The sequence below is a fragment of the Oncorhynchus tshawytscha genome, linkage group LG18 (genome assembly GCF_018296145.1).
Source record: "Oncorhynchus tshawytscha isolate Ot180627B linkage group LG18, Otsh_v2.0, whole genome shotgun sequence".
In the NCBI taxonomy this organism is placed as follows: Eukaryota; Metazoa; Chordata; class Actinopteri; order Salmoniformes; family Salmonidae; genus Oncorhynchus; species Oncorhynchus tshawytscha.
In genome coordinates, this window is record NC_056446.1 from 8,945,995 (window position 1) to 8,964,915 (window position 18,921).

The window sequence follows — 18,921 nt, forward strand, 5'->3', positions numbered from 1 at the left end:
AAACTACTGAACAAATAAGCAAACTAAACAGAAGAGCAAGTAAGTGAAAGAAATAGGTTTCGATTATGTTTTACTGGTAATGGGAACATACGAAAATGCCAACAAAATAACTTTTTGGTGTGTGTGTAACCTTTATTTAACTAGGCAAGTCAGTTAAGGACAAATTCTTATTTACAATGATGGCCTACCCCGGCCAAACCCGGACGACGCTGGGCCAATAGTGCACCGCCCTATGGGACTCCCAATCACGTCCGGATGTGATGCAGCCTGGATTCGAACCAAGGACTGTAGTGACTCCTCTTGCACTGAGATGCAGTGCCTTAGACCGCTGCGTCCATGTGTGTGTGTTAACTACACTGCTCAAAAAAATAAAGGGAACACTAAAATAACACATCGTAGATCTGAATGAATGAAATATTCTTATTAAAAAAAAAATTCTTTACATAGTTGAATGTGCTGACAACAAAATCACACAAAAATTATCAAAGGAAATCAATTTATCAACCCATGGAGGTCTGGATTTGGAGTCACACTCAAAATTAAAGTGGAAAACCACACTACAGGCTGATCCAACTTTGATGTAATGTCCTTAAAACAAGTCAAAATGAGGCTCAGTAGTGTGTGTGGCCTCCACGTGCCTGTATGACCTCCCTACAACGCCTGGGCATGCTCCTGATGAGGTGGCGGATGGTCTCCTGAGGGATCTCCTCCCAGACCTGGACTAAAGCATCCGCCAACTCCTGGACAGTCTGTGGTGAAACGTGGCGTTGGTGGATGGAGCGAGACATGATGTCCCAGATGTGCTCAATTGGATTCAGGTCTGGGGAACGGGCGGGCCAGTACATAGCATCAATGCCTTCCTCTTGCAGGAACTGCTGACACACTCCAGCCACATGAGGTCTAGCATTGTCTTGCATTAGGAGGAACCCAGGGCCAACCGCACCAGCATATGGTTTCACAAGGGGTCTGAGGATCTCATCTCGGTACCTAATGGCAGTCAGGCTACCTCTGGCGAGCACATGAAGGGCTTGTGCGGCCCCCCCAAAGAAATGCCACCCCACACCATGACTGACCCACCGCCAAACCGGTCATGCTGGAGGATGTTGCAGGCAGCAGAACGTTCTCCACGGCGTCTCCAGACTCTATCACGTCTGTCACGTGCTCAGTGTGAACCTGCTTTCATCTGTGAAGAGCACAGGACGCCAGTGGCAAATTTGCCAATCTTGGTCTTCTCTGGCAAATGCCAAACGTCCTGCACGGTGTTGGGCTGTAAGCACAACCCCCACCTGTGGACGTCGGGCCCTCATACCACCCTCATAGTCTGTTTCTGACCGTTTGAGCAGACACATGCACATTTGTGGCCTGCTGGAGGTCATTTTGCAGGGCTCTGGCAGTGCTCCTCCTTGCACAAAGGCGGAGGTAGCGGTCCTGCTGCTGGGTTGTTGCCCTCCTACGGCCTCCTCCACGTCTCCTGATGTACTGGCCTGTCTCCTGGTAGCGCCTCCATGCTCTGGACACTACGCTGACAGACACAGCAAACCTTCTTGCCACAGCTCGTATGGATGTGCCATCCTGGATGAGCTGCACTACCTGAGCCACTTGTGTGGTTTGTAGACTCCGTCTCATGCTACCACTAGAGTGAAAGCACCGCCAGCATTCAAAAGTGACCAAAACATCAGCCAGGAAGCATAGGAACTGAGAAGTGGTCTGTGGTTCCCACCTGCAGAACCACTCCTTCATTGGGGGTGTCTTGCTAATTGCCTATAATCTACCTGTTTATTGTCAATCAGTGTTGCTTCCTAAGTGGACAGTTTGATTTCACAGAAGTGTGATTGACTTGGAGTTACATTGTGTTGTTTAAGTGTTCCCTTTATTTTTTTGAGCAGTGTATTTAACTGTACTAGAATGCTTAAACGGCATGTTTTGGCAAGGAAAATATTGGAAAACGGTATCGGCCAAAAATGTCATATCGGTGCATCACTAATCTACACACGCTATCCCATAATGACATACATTTTTTTCTGTGTGGGTTTTTGTACTGTGTGTTTAAATACTGTATTCTCGACATAGCTCATTCTAATATTTCGACTACATTGCATTTTAATTACTGTTTATACATGCCACATTTATTTATATACTAGATTCTTGACATACAGTAGCTCACTAATATATATATACTGCTATACGTATTATTCTTAGTATATCTTGTGTTTATTTATTTTTTATTTATTTTATTTATCTGTTATTTTACCAGGTAAGTTGACTGAAAACACGTTCTCATTTACAGCAACGACCTGGGGAATAGTTACAGGGGAGAGGAGGGGGATGAATGAGCCAATTGTAAACTGGGTATTCTTAGGTGACAGTGATGGTTTGAGGGCCAGATTGGGAATTTAGCCAGGACACCGGGGTTAACAACCCTACTCGTACGATAAGTGCCATGGGATATTTAATGACCTCATGACACCCGTTTAACGTCCCATCCGAAAGACGGCACCCTACACAGGGTAGTGTCCCCAATCACTGCCCTGGGGCATTAGGATATTTTTTAGACCAGAGGAAAGAGTGACTCCTACTGGCCCTCCAACACCACTTCCAGCAGCATCTTGGGCTCCCATCCAGGGACTGACCAGGACCAACCCTGCTTAGCTTCAGAAGCAAACCAGCAGTGGTATGCAGGGTGGTATGCTGCTGGTGTAAATGAATCCAGTGTACACTCAGTGGCCAGTTTATTAGGTACACCCATCTAGTACCAGGTCGGACCCCCCCGGAGTAAATATTTTGGGCATGGACATGTTGCTCAATTGGTATCAAGGGATCTAACATCTGCCAGGAAAACACTCCCTACACCACCGCCACCATCCTGTACCGTTGACACCAGGCAGGATGCCATGAAATCCTGACTGCCATTAGCATGATGCAACAGGGATTTGTCGGACCAGGCTATGTTTTTCCACTCATAAATTGTCCAGTGTTGGTTATCGCATGCCCACAGGAGCCCCTTCTTCTGTTTAGCTGATAGGAGGAGAACCTGGTGTGGTTATCTGTTGCAATAGCCAATCCGTGACAATGACCGAAGAGTTGTGCGTTTCGAAATGCCATTCTGCATACCGCTGTTGTACTGTGCCGTTATTTTCCTGTTTGTGGCCCGCCTGTTAGCTTGTACGATTCTTGCCAATCTCCTTCGACCTCTCATCAACGAGCTGTTTTCACCCACAGGATGTTTTTAGTTTGTCGCACCATTCTCTGTAAACCCTAGACACTGTCGTACGGGAAAACCCAGGAGGTCGGCCGTTTCTGAGATAATGGAACCGGCACGCCTGGCACCAATGATGATTCTTTTGCCCGTTCTAACAATAAAATGGAACAGTAAGTCATTGCCTCGATACCTGTCTGCCTGCTTTATATAGCAAGCCACAGCCACGTGACTCACACTCTGTAGGAGCGAACCATTTTCAGTGAACGGGGTGGCATACCTACTAAACTGGCCACTGATCGTATATACGTATAGATTGCATTTGGATTAGTGTTAATTGGATTCGTTCCAACATTTCTTGTGTATTTATTTATTTTGTTGTCTACTTGTTTGACATGTTACTGCATTGTTAGGACCTAGTAACAAAAGCATTTCGCTGCACCCGCTGCAACACAATACCTCATAATGACAATGCAAAAATGGGTTTTTAGAAACTTTTTATAATTTATTAAAAAATAAAAACGGCTTTCACATTTACGAGTATTCAGACCCTTTACTCAGTACCGTAATTTCTGGACTATAAGCCGCTACTTTATTCCCACACTTTGAACCTCGCGGTTTATACAATGACGTGGCTAATTTATGGATTTTTCCCGCTTTCACAAGATTCATGCCGCCAAAACTCAGCACTGTCACATAATGTGATCGAGCGCGTTCAAACTTCCCATCATTCTGATTACGGTAGTAATTTTGTCACCCTCATCATGGCAAAGACATAGAGAAATGCATATGATGCAGCTTTCAAGTTGAAGGCGATCGATCTGGCTGTTGGAAAAGGAAATAGAGCTGCTGCATGGGAGCTTGGCCTTAATGAGTCGATGATAAGACGTTGGAAACAGCAGCGTGAGGAACTGACTCAGTGCAAAAAGACAACAAAAGCTTTCAGAGGGAAGAAAAACAGATGGCCCAAAGTATTTGCAGCCACTCGACATCAGTGTAAGTCGTGCATTTAAGGTGGCGCTCCTTGTTCAGTGGGAGGCTTGGATGACAAGTGGGGAGAAATCCTTCACTAAAACGGGCCGCAGGCGAAGAGCATCTTATGGTCAAGTCTGCCAGTGGGTCCTGACAGCGTGGAGCATTGTCAAAAAATCCACTATCATCAACAGGTTTCAAAAGGCTGGACTGCTGCGTGTTGAAGGGGTAGCATGAGCTCAGCGGGGTATTTGCCTCCAGATGAAAGTGACGAGAGCGACAATGAAAACGATCCAACATCGGATGAAGCAATTCTGAGGCTATTCAACTCCGACACCGAAGGAGATGACTTCAGTGGTTTCAGTGCACAGGAGGAGGAAGATAGTGACCAATGACTTCTTGGTAGGCTACTGTTTTAATTTGTGTTACAAGCTGTGTTTCGTTAAAGCCTATTTATTTTTGTTACAAGCCGTGTTTCGTTAAAGCCTATTTATTTTTGTTACAAGCCGTGTTTCGTTAAAGCCTATTTATTTTTGTTACAAGCCGTGTTTCGTTTAAAGGCTGTGTAAAGTTCATTTGTTTCAATGTACCGGTATGCACCTGCGGCTTATAGACATGTGCGGCTTATTTATGTACAAAATACATATTTTTAAATTATTCAGTGGGTGCGGTTTATATTCAGGTGCGCTTAATAGTCCAGCAATTACGGTACTTCGTTGAAGCACCTTTGGCAGCAGATACAGCCTCATGTCTTCTTGGGTATGATGCTACAAGCTTGGTACACCTGTATTTGGGGAGTTTGAACCATTCTTCTGCTGATCCTCCCAAGCTCTGTCAGGTTGGATGGGGAGCGTTGCTGCAAAGCTATTTTGAGGTCTCTCCAGAGATGTTCGATTGGTTTCTAGTCCGAGCTCTGGCTGGGCCACTCAATGACATTCAGAGACTTGTCTCAAAGCCACTCCTGCATTGTCTTGGCTGTGTGCTTAGGGTCGTAAGTCTTGTTGGAAGGTGAACCTTCGCCATAGTGTGAGGTCCTGAGCGCTCTGGAGCACGTTTTCAACAAGGATCTATGTACTTTGCAGAGTTTAACTTTGCCTCAATCCTGACTGGTCTCCCAGTCCCCCCAGTCCCTGCCACTGAAAAACACCCCCACAGCATGATGCTGCCACCACCATGCTTCATCGTAGGGATGTTGCCAGGTTTATTCCAGACGTGACGCTTGGTATTCAGGCCAAGCTGTTCAGTCTTGGTTTCCTCAGACCAGAGAATGTTGTTTCTCATGGTCTGAGAGTCCTTGAGGTGCCTTTTGGCAAACTCCAAGCGGGCTGTCATGTGCCTTTTACTGAGGTGTGTCTTCCATCTGGCCACTCTACCATAAAGGCCTGATTAGTGGAGTGCTGCAGAGATGGTTGTCCTTCTGGAAAATTCTCCCATCTCCACAGAGGAACTCTTGAGCTCTGTCAGAGTGACCATCGGGTTCTTGGTCACCTCCCTGACCAAGGCCCTTCTCCCCTGATTTCTCAGTTTGGCTGGGCGGCCGGCTCTAGGAAGAGTCTTGGTTGTGTCAAACATCTTCCATTTAAGAATGATGGAGGCTACTGTGTTCTTGGGGACCTTCAATGCTTCAGAAATGTTTTGGTTCCCTTCCCCAGATCTGTGCCTCGACACAATCTTATCTCGGAGCTCTATGAACAATTCCTTCAACCTCAAGGCTTTGTTTTTGCCCTGACATGCACTGTCAACTGTGGGAACTATTATAGGCAGGTAGGTGCCTTTCCAAATCATGCCCAATCAATTGAATATACCACAGGTGGACCCCAATCAAGTTGTAGCAACATCAAGGATGATCAATGGAAACAGGATGCACTTGAGTTTAATTTCGAGTCTCATAGCAAAGGGTCTGAATACTTTAGACATATTTGCATATTCCATTATAGTCAATGGTAAGTGATGACTCAACAAAATGTGACAACCAATTTTCGCTGTAACGAAACAAAATATTTATAAAACTATTTTGGAAATAAACTACCAGCACAGAAAGAGTGAAAGTAAGGCCACATGTAAAAATGGGTGAACTTAATGTGACTGTCATTTGTTAGACTGCCAGCCCAGCTCATTTCCTCTTGATCCCTACAGGTAGCAGAGCGAGCCCTCTACTTCTGGAACAACGAGTATATCCTGAGCCTCATTGAGGAGAACATCGACAAGATTCTTCCTATCATGTTTGGTAGCCTGTACAGAATCTCCAAAGAACACTGGAACCCGTACGTACTCCACTCTCAGGTTCTCAACCCATTGCCCTCAGGGTAAAGCAGTAACAAGTAACAATGCAATGCTTAATACTGAACTCTTAACTAGAGGTTGGGGTTTTAAGTTTTCTGCGATATCCCTATAACTGTATGTATGACAAATGGTATTGCTTTATTGGGGCGTAATACAAGTTTGTGTTTTTCTAGTTATCCAATCCTAGCATTGCTACTGTAGGATTGAGTGAGAGCCAGTGAACATCTCCGGATGTGTTTAATTCTGGCTCATCTCCGGATGTGTTGAATTCTGATGCCATTATCCCCTGTATGTTTCCAGGACAATTGTAGCTCTGGTCTACAATGTGCTGAAGACCCTGATGGAGATGAACAGCACGCTCTTTGATGAGCTGACAGCCTCCTACAAATCAGACAGACAGCGGTGAGTGAGCTCTTCCAGTTCATATATTAATTTTAGTTCTTCAATCTAAACAAGTAGTGTGAGCAAACTAGTACAATAAATAGTAAGGGATAGAGTTGGGAAACAACTCTGGCTTGTTTGCTTTGTACAGCACATAATACATTGGATTACATTACCTCTGTTAATTACCCTTTTTCGAGGACAGTCAGTCCTTCAGTCCCCCTCTGTACCTAAGGTCTGAAATTGGTGTGTGTGTGTGTGTGTGTCCAGGGAGAAGAAGAAGGAGCAGGAGAGGGAGGAGCTGTGGAAAAAGCTAGATGAGTTGAAGCTGAGCGATGCGGCAGCACTGGTGCAGAACAACAGCCACGGGCTGCAGAACGCTGCCCAAAACATCAACAACAACAACAATCACCACGACAACCAGGAGAAGAGCACCGCTATCTCTGTGGACCATGAAGACCCCGTTGTCGCCATGGATACCACGGAGGGTGTTGAGGTTGTCACAAGTGCCAAATGACACAGGACTCCATTTTGTACTCCGTAACGGTTTCGATGCCGTCTCAGAACTGTCAGGGAGGGGTGACGGGGAGGAGGGGCTTGGGGGTGACTGGGAGGAGATGTCTGAGAAAATAGCAACAAAAAAAAGATAAACCTCAGCAGTATGTTCAATCTATATACAGTAAAACTATTTCAAATGCCAGCAATTGTCCTTTGGCAGAAAACGTATATTTCAATTTAAGAATATTTTGGGATGTTACAGTGTGGCCACAGTATATTGGTAAACTTTTTTGTCTGATCAAAGAATTTATCCTTTCACATTTACTTTCTTAACTGAGAAAATATGTTTGTGATATTCAATGTATAAACAATATGAGGGGGGGGGGAATAATGACTTGAAAAAAAAACATTTCTGATTGTGCTGCACTTAGAGAAGCTAAATGGCTATTTTAAGATTTGTCTTTTGTATGTGCTTTCATCACTGCTCCCAATACGGTTGCAAACTTAAGGGAAGAGGGGTTCAGGGGGCGAGCTTTAGGGGGTGGGTGGGAGACCATGGAGACAGGAGTGTGTTCATAATCCCTACGTAGGAGACCTGAGTGAATGTCACTATCATGAGGTCTCATGTTTTTGGGTGTTTAATATTCTTATCTGAATACATGATGCTTAACGTTATAGCGGTCATTATAACACATTCAAAACCTGCAGCCATAAAACCTATTTCCAGTAAGTATTTGAAATGAGCTTAGTTTAGAGAAACAAATGATGAAATGGTCACAGATTTAAGTACGTATAACATATTTTTCCAGTCTAAATAGAGAATCGATTAATAATTAAAAAAGCTGATGTAGAAAAAAGAAATGAGCCATATATTTTTTTTCCAGAGTATTGTTAAGGACAGAGATGTTGATTTTTGAAACCAGGTGGTGGCAAATTGTCTGGTTTCTGCAGATTAAACATGGCTGGATGCAGTGTGTGCGTGTATGGGGGAGTTTGCTTTAACGTGAGTGTCTGTTCTCTATTGTAGGTCCAGTCTTTTCTGATGCCTTTCTGTCAGAGTGTATGTACCATTCCAATCTCTGTGATATACAACTGTGTGGGGAACCTGTTTTGTAATGACAGACCTTATCTAGGTTTTGAACACCATCAAAATAAAGTCTACCTTATGTTTCTACTCAAAAAAACCATGGGTATGGCTCTCTCTTTCTTTCGTCTTGAGTAGCAGCAACATTTTAAGTCACTAGATGGCCCCAGAGTTTAAAATGAATCTTGTGTCGGGGAATTATAGAATGCTCATTTAAAACCCTATTTATCAAAAGTGAAATATAGTTTCTTAAAGAATTCAAAGCCAGCACAGGTTTCAGATTTTGTTGCCTTAAAGTTTCCTGTTAAAATATTAATTTAGGATTTTTCCCCACTGACCTTCTACACAACCTCCACATTTAAAATTAAAACATTTTTAGAAAATGTAAAATTGATTAGGCCATACACATGTTATTAAATGTTTAACAAATTTTACTTTTGGAAAAGTGAGGCGAGCAAGCAAAGTTTTTACAATGAAGTAGACAAGTCTTAAAATATCATAGCATCCTTAGTTCAACACCTAATGGCTTAATCAATCGATTTTAGCCTCTTGTGGAGGTTAGAAGAAGCATAGTTCAGACTTAATCCGAGTGGAAGTTGTGTATCTCTTTACTGGAAACTTCAAGACATATTTTTCAAATGTATTTTTGTTGAGAAAAGTAAAAAGGGGCATTTAATTAAATTTGTACAGCCTTACAAATATGAGATGCAAACTCTGTCTCAACCTTTAAGTCTTTACTGAAGACTCATCTCTTCAGTGGGTCATATGATTGAGTGTAGTCTGGCCCAGGAGTGTGAAGGTGAACGGAAAGGCTCTGGAGCAACGAACTGCCCTTGCTGTCTCTGCCTGGCCGGTTCCCCTCTTTCCACTGGGATTCTCTGCCTCTAACCCTATTACAGGGGCTGAGTCACTGGCTTACTGGTGCTCTTTCATGCCGTCCCTAGGAGGGGTGCGTCACTTGAGTGGGTTGAGTCACTGATGTGATCTTCCTGTCTGGGTTGGCGCCCCCCCTTTGGTTGTGCCGTGGCGGAGATCTTTGTGGGCTATACTCGGCCTTGTCTCAGAATGGTAAGTTGGTGGTTGAAGATCCCTCTAGTGGTGTGGGGGCTGTGCTTTGGCAAAGTGGGTGGAGTTATATCCTTCCTGTTTGGCCCAGTCCGGGGGTATCATCGGATGGGGCCACAGTGTCTCCTGACCCCTCCTGTCTCAGCCTCCAGTATTTATGCTGCAGTAGTTTATGTGTCGGGGGGCTAGGGTCAGTTTGTTATATCTGGAGTACTTCTCCTGTCTTATCCGGTGGCCTGTGTGAATTTAAGTATGCTCTTTCTAATTCTCTCTTTCTTTCGCTCTCTCGGCGGACCATGCCTCAGGACTACCTGGCATGATGACTCCTTGCTGTCCCCAGTCCACCTGGCCGTGCTGCTGCTCCAGTTTCAACTGTTCTGTCTGTGATTATTATTATTTGACCATGCTGGTCATTTATGAATATTTGAACATCTTGGCCATGTTCTGTTATAATCTTCACCCGGCACAGCCAGAAGAGGACTGGCCACCCCTCATCCTGGTTCCTATCTAGGTTTCCTCCTTGGTTTTGGCCTTTCTGGGGAGTTTTTCCTAGCCACCGTGCTTCTACACCTGCATTGCTTGCTGTTTGGGGTTTTAGGCTGGGTTTCTGTACAGCACTTTGAGATATCAGCTGATGTACGAAGGGCTATATAAATCAATTTGATTTTTGATTTATTTCCATTAAAAACTTGCTAAATCTATTGACAAAGTCGATAAGTTGGCAACACTGAATGGGAAATTAAATAATGCATCAATCTGTGGCGTGATTTATTGACTCAATTCATCTGACATAACAGAAAGTACATCCCATTACATGAGCCACATCAGTTAGCATAATTTCAATGAACATTCTACATTACCATGGAAATGTACACTTGCGTTAACCTCTAAAACTGCCAGAGTCAAGCCTTTTGCACACCTGTTGCGTCAAACGGTATGTGTTCCGACAGAAGTCTATTCATTTCATTGGGAGGCAAACCACACCGCTGCGACTTATCTACAATGTGTAGCAGTGTGTGCAGTGTGTCGAATGCATTGGATTTCCTCAATTTGTGTGTTGCATTGCCGTGCAGTACCAGTAGTAAACCGACGAAGAATTTGTTAATTTGTCATTTTATTTTTTATGTTGTGATGCGGCGCATGAATTGTGAAGATTAAGTCAAATGTACCCTACGGCAAATAACCTGTTAAAAGCTGTAAGAAGAACACGGCGTTAGAAGCTCCATGCCCAAGGGAACTAAGTGGAGCATCACAGTATTTTTACGAAACTCATATATCACTGCCAGTCTCTAAAGCATCTTTGATCAAGCCAGACATGAAAACTCTGACATGCTCTTGATTGTCTACGTGCTGCACTTTTGTATTATCCAATGGAAGAATTGGCATTATCGTTTTTTCCCATAAGACATGGAAAGGCTGTTTGTTGGCATGTAGTGTGCATAACAATAACTTTTACATGGTTTCTGTCAAATGTGTTATTGGCATATCGCACCCAATATTTGTTTGATATGACGCTGTCATGTTTGTAGAGAAATTGCTTCAGTGAATTTCAGAAATCTTGGCTTGTCAAGGAAAGATGTGATTGGTGATAATACATTTCTTTGCATTCCTATACACTTCCACATTAGGGATATCAGACTCAAGTCATCCACATCCTCTTTGGTGATCAGGGTTCAGATCTGAATCTACCTTCCGAATTCATCTGCCTAATGATGATGACACTGAAGCTTGGTTCCCATGGGAAATCTTAGCAAAGGTCGAGTGAGAGGGTAGAATCATAATAGCTATTTGGATGTAAAAATCGGCATAACCCAAGTGGAAAATAGTCATGTAACCTCCTGGCTTTGTATCTACTGCGATAGGATATTTTCCATCATATCACACTCCAATTCACACAAACACATCCAGACCTGAAAGGTTGTGTGCATGTGTGCCTTTTCATGTGTGTGTGACCCCCCTTTTTCCTGAGATATTGTTGGGGCTGGTTGTCACGGCCGTGCCTTCTCGTTAGCCTGAAACTAGGGGCGAGCACTTTGGTGGGACGCCCAGCATTACTACAGGAAGCCTGTCCGAGCATAGAGATGGAGGGATGATGGGGGGGGGGGCGTCTGTGGGTCAAGCAGAACCCTGTTTCCTTTTTTGTCCGGCGGGCCTCCATTGTTCCAAACCCTCATTAGCGCTAGCTGAAAAAGCCAGTCGGTAGGACCCTGTGCCCCTCCTGTGTACTGTAGAGCCCCACTATTCTACTCTCACAAGTCCCACCACTGTTCCCCTGCACTCCGCTCCACATACAGACTGGACAGGAACACGGACAGGGATACATGGACACAGACATGGAAGCTCCAAGAACACGAACATTGGAAGATCTTGGGATCGCAGTGATGAGGAGGGGAAGCTATGACGAAGCTGCGGCTTTAGGACTACATCCTGTGAGTACTAACCAACTTTAGTAGGAGTCTTTGTAGCCTTCATGGTTAAATTTTGAGTGGTGCAGATATTTTTAATTTTTACTTCACCTTTATTTAACCAGGTAGGCTAGTTGAGAACAAGTTCTCATTTGCAACTGCGACCTGGCCAAGATAAAGCAAAGCAGTTCGACACATACAACAACACAGAGTTACACATGGAATAAACAAACATACAATCAAAAATACAGTAAAAAAAATCGATATACCGCATGTGCAAATGAGATAGGATAAGAGAGGTAAGGCAATAAATAGGCCATGGTGGCGAAGTAATTACAATATAGCAAATAAACACTGGAATGGTAGAATGTGCAGAAGATGAATGTGCAAGTAGAGATACTGGGGTGCAAAGGAGCAAGATAAATAAATAAATACAGTATGGGGATGAGGTAGATTGGATGGGCTATTTACAGATGAGCTATGAACAGGTTCAGTGATCTGTCAGCTGCTCTGACAGCTGAATAAAGGGTATTGATATGGCAAGGGTCAAATCATAATGGCTTCATTGGTGTTGCCATGTGATGGCTATATGCATTCTTTTCAATAGCCCCACTTTTGTCAAAAGATTTATCCTGCATAATTGTCTTGACATTCAATTAGAAAGACAAAGACATCACAGAGGCAAAGTTTTTTGACCATATTTTCAAACAACAGCCTTTTGCATCATTATCAACAGAAAAATGGACTAATGGCTACACAGACAAAACTCATAAACAACCTACCTACGACTCGTGTTTGTCATGGATGCAAGAACACACACACTGCCACACCCTGAACATAACTCTGGAAGTTTTGAATAAACTTTGCAAAAGCATTTGGAGAGGGTGACCTCTCCACCCTAACCTGTGTGTGACAGTAGGGCCTTATGTACATCTCCACGCACACCATGCTGTGCCTGGGCTCAGTCGAGAGGAAGAGATCTCCCACACCTCAGCTCAGCCGCAGAGCTGAGGTGTGTGAATCATTTCTCCCTTTCTGAATCAGGATCAAATGCTACAAAATATGTACAAAAGTATTCAAGTAAATTAATGGATTCGGCTATTTCAGCCACAACCGTTGCTGACAGGTGTATAAAATTTAGCACACAGCCATGCAATCTCCACATGCAAACATTGGCAGTAGAATAGCCTTACAGAAGAGCTCAGGGACTTTCAACGTGGGGCCGTCATAGGGTGCCACCTTTCCAACAAGTCAGTTTGTCAAATTTCTGCCCTGCTAGACCTGCCCCTGTAAGTGCTTTTATTGTGAAGTGGAAATGTCTAGGAGCAACAATGGTGAGCCCATGAAGTTGTAGGCCACGCAAGCTCAAAGAATGGGACTGTCGAGTGCTGAAGTGCGTAGGGCGTAAAAATCGTCTGTCCTTGGTTGCAACACTCACTACTGCCCCTGGATGCAACGTCAGCACAAGAACTGTTCGTCGGTAGCTTCATGAAATGGGTTTCCATGGCCGAGCAGCCGCACCCAAGCCTAAGATCACCATGCGCAATGCCAAGCATCGGCTGGAGTGATGAATCACGCTTCGCAATCTGGCAGTCCGACGGACCAATCTGGGTTTGATGGATGTTAGGAGAATGCTACCTGCTCCAATGCATAGTGCCAACTGTAAAGTTTGGTGGAGGAGGTATAATGGTCTAGGGCTATTTTTCATGGCTCGGGCTAGGTCCCAGTGAAGGGAAATCTTAATGCTACAGCATACAAAGACATTCCAGAGGATGTTGTGCTTCCAACTTTGTGGCAACAGTTTGGGGAAGGACCTTTTCTGTTTCAGCATGACAATGTCCCCTTGCACAAAGCGAGGTCCATACAGAGATGGTTTGTCGAGATAGGTGTGGAAGAACTTGACTGGCCTGCACAGAGCCCTGACCTCAACCCCATCGAACACCTTTGAGATGAATTGGAATGCCAATTGCGAGCCAGGCCTAATTTCCCAACGTCAGTGCCTAACCTCACTAATGCTCTTGTGGCTGAATGGAAGCAAGTCCCTGCAGCAATGTTCCAACATCTTGTGGAAAGCCTTCCCAGACGAATGGAGGCTGTTATAGCAATTAAAGGGGTAACAACTCCATATTAATGCCCATGAATTTGGAATGAGATGTTCGACGAGCAGGTGTCCACATACTTTGGTCATGTAGTGTATGTTGGCATCTTGGGAAAACCTTGTAACTCTATTTTTGCGTATTTCAACGTTTTTCTTCTCACAAATTGAAAGTAGTAAATTCCATCTGCTGTTGATGTGCTATGAAAGTTTCATGAAAAATAATGCTTTTTTCCAGGATGGCATTGACATTTGGTATTTAAGATTTCTCTCCACCATGTAGCAAAATGAGTAAAATGGTCTATTTTTTAATACAATTGTTCTCTCAGCCCCAGGGAAAAGATGCGTTGACTTGCAGAAAACCTGCTTTATAATTGCAGCATTGTATCTCCCCTGTCAAGGGGGGCCACTAAAATGTTTGGTCCGCGAGGTGGGGGACCCCCCCAACAAAATTTTGCTTAGGACTCCAAAAAGGTGGTAGGTTTTCATGATCTTGGGTTCCAGGAAAACACAGAATTGTTTATTTGGGTCCCAGGCTGAAAAAGTAAATATGTTGTTTTGAACTGTTATTATGGTGGAAATTTGACACAATTACAATCATGGTCTTGAAATGGACTTGCATTTTTCTGGTCTCGGTGTTGATGATCTCAGACCCCTCTCCCCCCACGGTCTTGGTCTTGACTCGGACTCGATTTGCTCCGGTCTTGGTCTTGAATCGGTCTTGCTTTAGGTGGTCTCAAACACAACACTAGCTCTAACAGCACCTTCTGAACTGTTGTGATGGGCATGGCAATGTTTTGTGCATACCTGCAATACATCAGGCAAGAAATTACAGTTTTTGGTCACAAAAACAAACCAATTTTTTCCGATTTAAAAAGTCCAGGTAGCACCACGTTTAATTTAATTTCAAAATATTTTCTTCCCTCTGAACATGACCCTGAACTCTCTGATGGCACATTTCCAAAAAGGATTTACCCCAGTGTTTTACCCAAATGGCTCAGACTTTTCTGTTTCCATCGACATGGCCCCACACCCATGTTTGGGCCATGGCTCCGGCAGACCTGCTCTCTTTTGGGGCCAAAGCCACTGGTACTTATCAGCCTGTATTTACATAACACTGGTTAACTGTGAACTTGAACACCTTCTCACAAAGCAACTATTTTGATTATGCAGAGGTTGTTGATTCTGCTCTTCACAAGTCCTAGCTGTCAGCCCTAGCTATGGAAACACAATTTCCCTAGTATAACATAAGGGTGTGCACACTAGTGTTAGGCATTTTCAGAACACAAGGCACACGAACACCCAAGAGAGCTGAGTCACAAGACGACCTGAGACCTTTGACCTTTTATCCAATCAATATAGGTGCAGGGCCTGTAATGAATGATGCAGTAGCCTAGAGCTCATCAATGGGTTGGATGAATGGGTCTTCTTGTTTAGTGTTCAGTGACCTACACTCAAGTGAGCATGATTCACGTTCATGATTGTGAATGTGGGGGCTGGTTCTCTGACGAAAGTGGGTCATGTGAGGTAGTTATATATGGCCAATGTGGGTCTGTCAGTGGGTAAATTTGCGAACTAGTCTGCTGCTCTGATGTGGCCTTGCTGGAAAAGAGGGCACCTCTCTAGGGTAGGGTGCCAGAGGGTAAAACAGCGAGGGTTGCTTTGTTGTATATCCTTGTCTTGGTGTTTGACGTTTACTTCCAGCCCAAAACTCCTCACAGGGAGTGTCTATCCAACATTCTTCTTCCTTTCTCCTTGGTCGGCCCGTAATCCAGTTTCTGTAAGGTCTGTTTGTGGGGAGAGGTAATCAAAGTAGGACAGTCTGTCAAAAACAAGATGACGGCCAGATAATCACAATGCCACACTTTGTTTTTTAAAATTGGTTTTCTTTTTAATGACAGAGAAAGAATTTATTTTCCTGTGATTACGTCTAACCGGAATAAAGTTGGTCCGCTAAAACCGTTGTTGTGTTGTTGAATTAAAGTAGTAGTCGTGGTTTACGTTTAACTCACTTTAATGACAACTAATAATCATACAGGTTTCGCGGTTCAAAGCCATTCTAGCTCTAACGTTCTAGTCACGTCTTCATTCTTATAACAGGTAGATCTTCTCGTGATATAGTCTATTCAACTATACTACATACTTTCCCTTGTTAGAATTGAAGTCCATAACTTTGACAATAAAATTGATATTCCTGTTTCAGTAGCTTACACAAATTAAATACTATTTTCTTTTACATTACAGGTAAGTACTTTGTTTTATTTTTTTCACAACCTGTTTTTAAACATAAACCAAAGTTTCAATCGTAATTTTCAGTGCTTCTATATCAACATTCAACAGTCATTTATGGAACTCTTTGGAAACAAATCTTATTTTATCTCAGTTCTTTAGATTTGAGTTTTTTTGTCTTTTTCACAAATCTACCACTCCTGGTAGTCACTTCGGATAGTTCCATGGCGTTATGTACTTCCACGGCTTCCATGGCTGAGTCATTGGCATGTTCTGGAACGCTAAACACAAGTTGCAAAAGAGTGTGTCAAAAGTGTTTGACATTCCTGATGAGTTTATAGCCATCTTCTGTGCTCACTAGTTCAAATGAGTTGCCTTAGGTGTGTCTCAGTAACATGCAACTAAGCGTGTCTCTCGGAACTTGGCATCCATTCACCGTACTTGCGATGTGCACAATGTCTCCAACTTTTGTCAGCATATTGTTTTATTTTCTGTTTGTAGGTTTTGTAGTGATTTTGATTGTCTTTTGCTTTTAGTTTATTCCAGTATCTTCTCAATGCTTGGCAACTTTGTTCGATTGTCTCTTCCAAACACGAGAACGGCTGGTGTTTCTCCTGAAGTGTGATGAGGTGTTGAGCAATAGACTAGAATATTTGGTAGCTCCTCTTTCCAGCTCTTCCCTTCACTTTTGGCTGTTCTCAAGGCTTTCTTAAGATATCAATGGAATCACTCGATTTTCCTGCTGCTCTTAGGATATGACAGTGATGCTATGATCCCACACTTTGTCAACAATTTATTTGAAGTCTGTCCAAAGAATTGTCTGCCATTATCTGTAACCACCTCTAGGGAGTATCTAAAGCGTGAAAAGACGTTCAATATCTCTGAATACACTGCATTTGAAGATACTGTATGTCAGATATGACAGTTTGTGGGTAAGAGGTGTAATAGTAAATTATGGTAAGTACAGTCGTGGCCAAATATATTGGCGTCCTTGCACTTTTCTTAAAGAATTCCTTATTTCTTCTAAAATAAGTTGACATTTTAAAACTTTTGGTCCCCACACCTTGCTATTTACAACATTGCAGAACCAACTTGATTTTACAAATGTAATTTAGAAAAGAAAGACAAATGACATGGATTTGGACATTTTCCACAGTTTCAAGACTTCATCCTGTTTCGTTGCTTCTTTACAATACTCACTGCAGGTAAATCGTGTGTGCTAACTGAAAGCACTCTTTGCACATGATCGTCGACTTATCCATTTTTTCAGTTTAAGGTAAGGGAAGTCGAGATAATGAATCTGCAACGTTTGTCTTTTTTGTGATGTGCTCAAACTTGTAGTTGTATGGTTTTGGGCTCCTGAGTGGCGCAGTGGTCTAAGGCACTGCATTTCAGTGCTAGAAGTGTCACTATAGACACCCTGGTTCGAATCCAGGCTGTATCATAACTGGCCGTGTTTGGGAGTTCCATAGGGTGGCGCACAATTGGCCCAGTGTTGTCTGGGTTTGGCGGGTGTAGGCCGTCATTGTAAATAAGAATTTCTTCTTAAATGACTTGCCTAGATAAATAAAGGTTAAATATTTTTTTTAATAAAAAATGGTTGTAGTCTGAGTTCAAGTCTTTGAATTCTCGTCGGACACAGACTCCACTTCTCTGGATTGACCATGTAGATCAGTGGCTTGTGATAGTTTTTTAGTCAAAACTTGACTCCATTTAGAAAAGTTCCAAAGTGTTCTACTGCCCATAGGCATCCAAGGGCCTCTCGCTTAATCTGAGAGTATCTTCTCTCTGTAGGGGTCAGTGAACGACTTGTGTAAGAAATTGGCCTGTTCTGTCCATTTTCCTGTAGCAATATAGCTCCAAGTCCTACTGGGCTTGTGTCACTAATCACTACTGTTCATACATCTAGATTTTTTTATGTTTCAAAAAAATAACTTTTTACCCCAATTTCTTGATATCCAATTGGTAGTTACAGTCTTTTCCCATCACTCCAACTCCTGTACAGGCTCAGGAGAGGCAAAGTTCAAGAGCCATGCATCATCTGAAACATGACAAAACCAAGCCACACTGCTTCCTGACACACTGCTCGCTTAACCCGGAAGCCAGCCCCACCAATGTGTTGGAAGAAACACCGTACAACTGGCAACCATGTTAGCACCCAGCCTGCCACAGGAGTTGCTAGAGTGACAAGGACATCCTGGCCGGCCAAACCCTCCTCTAACCTGGACGACGCTGAGCCAATTGCACACCACCTCATGGGTCTCCCGGTCGGTGGCCAGCTGCGACACAGCCTGGGATCAAACCCGGATCTGTAGTGACGCCTCAAGCACAGCAGTGCCTGAGGCCGCTGCACCACGCGGGACTGGTACATCTAGTTTAAAGTATATTTTTGTCATCTTTTTGTTTTACATTGTTTCACTTTAAAGACACTATCTATGAGTGGTGATGGCCCCTAGTAAAATACACAGTCAACATGGGTTATAATCTATAGTAAGACACTATCTATGAGTGGTGATGGCCCCTAGTAAAATAGACAGTCAACCTGGGCTATAATCTTTTAGTAAGACACTATCTATGAGTGGCGATGGCCCCTAGTAAAATAGACAGTCAACCTGGGCTATAATCTATAGTAAGACACTATCTATGAGTGGCGATGGCCCCTAGTAAAGTAGACAGTCATCATGGGTTATAATCTATAGTAAAACACTATCTA

General features: G+C 43.4%; 2 protein-coding genes across 2 annotated transcripts in view; both read left to right on the forward strand.

Moving 5' to 3' along the window:
- LOC112217429 (serine/threonine-protein phosphatase 2A 56 kDa regulatory subunit alpha isoform) overlaps positions 1 to 8,514 on the forward strand; it is a 125,681-nt gene extending 117,167 nt beyond the window's left edge. Inside the window, exons 11-13 of the mRNA XM_042300620.1 lie at positions 6,305 to 6,432; positions 6,752 to 6,853; positions 7,103 to 8,514. Of these exons, the coding sequence (XP_042156554.1) occupies positions 6,305 to 6,432; positions 6,752 to 6,853; positions 7,103 to 7,349 (477 nt within the window). The 3' untranslated portion in view covers positions 7,350 to 8,514. The remainder of the gene's footprint in view (positions 1 to 6,304; positions 6,433 to 6,751; positions 6,854 to 7,102) is intronic.
- A 3,159-nt stretch (positions 8,515 to 11,673) lies between these two features.
- LOC112217430 (T-cell activation Rho GTPase-activating protein) overlaps positions 11,674 to 18,921 on the forward strand; it is a 30,220-nt gene continuing 22,972 nt past the window's right edge. Inside the window, exon 1 of the mRNA XM_024377712.2 lies at positions 11,674 to 11,908. Within this exon, the coding sequence (XP_024233480.1) occupies positions 11,801 to 11,908 (108 nt within the window). The 5' untranslated portion in view covers positions 11,674 to 11,800. The remainder of the gene's footprint in view (positions 11,909 to 18,921) is intronic.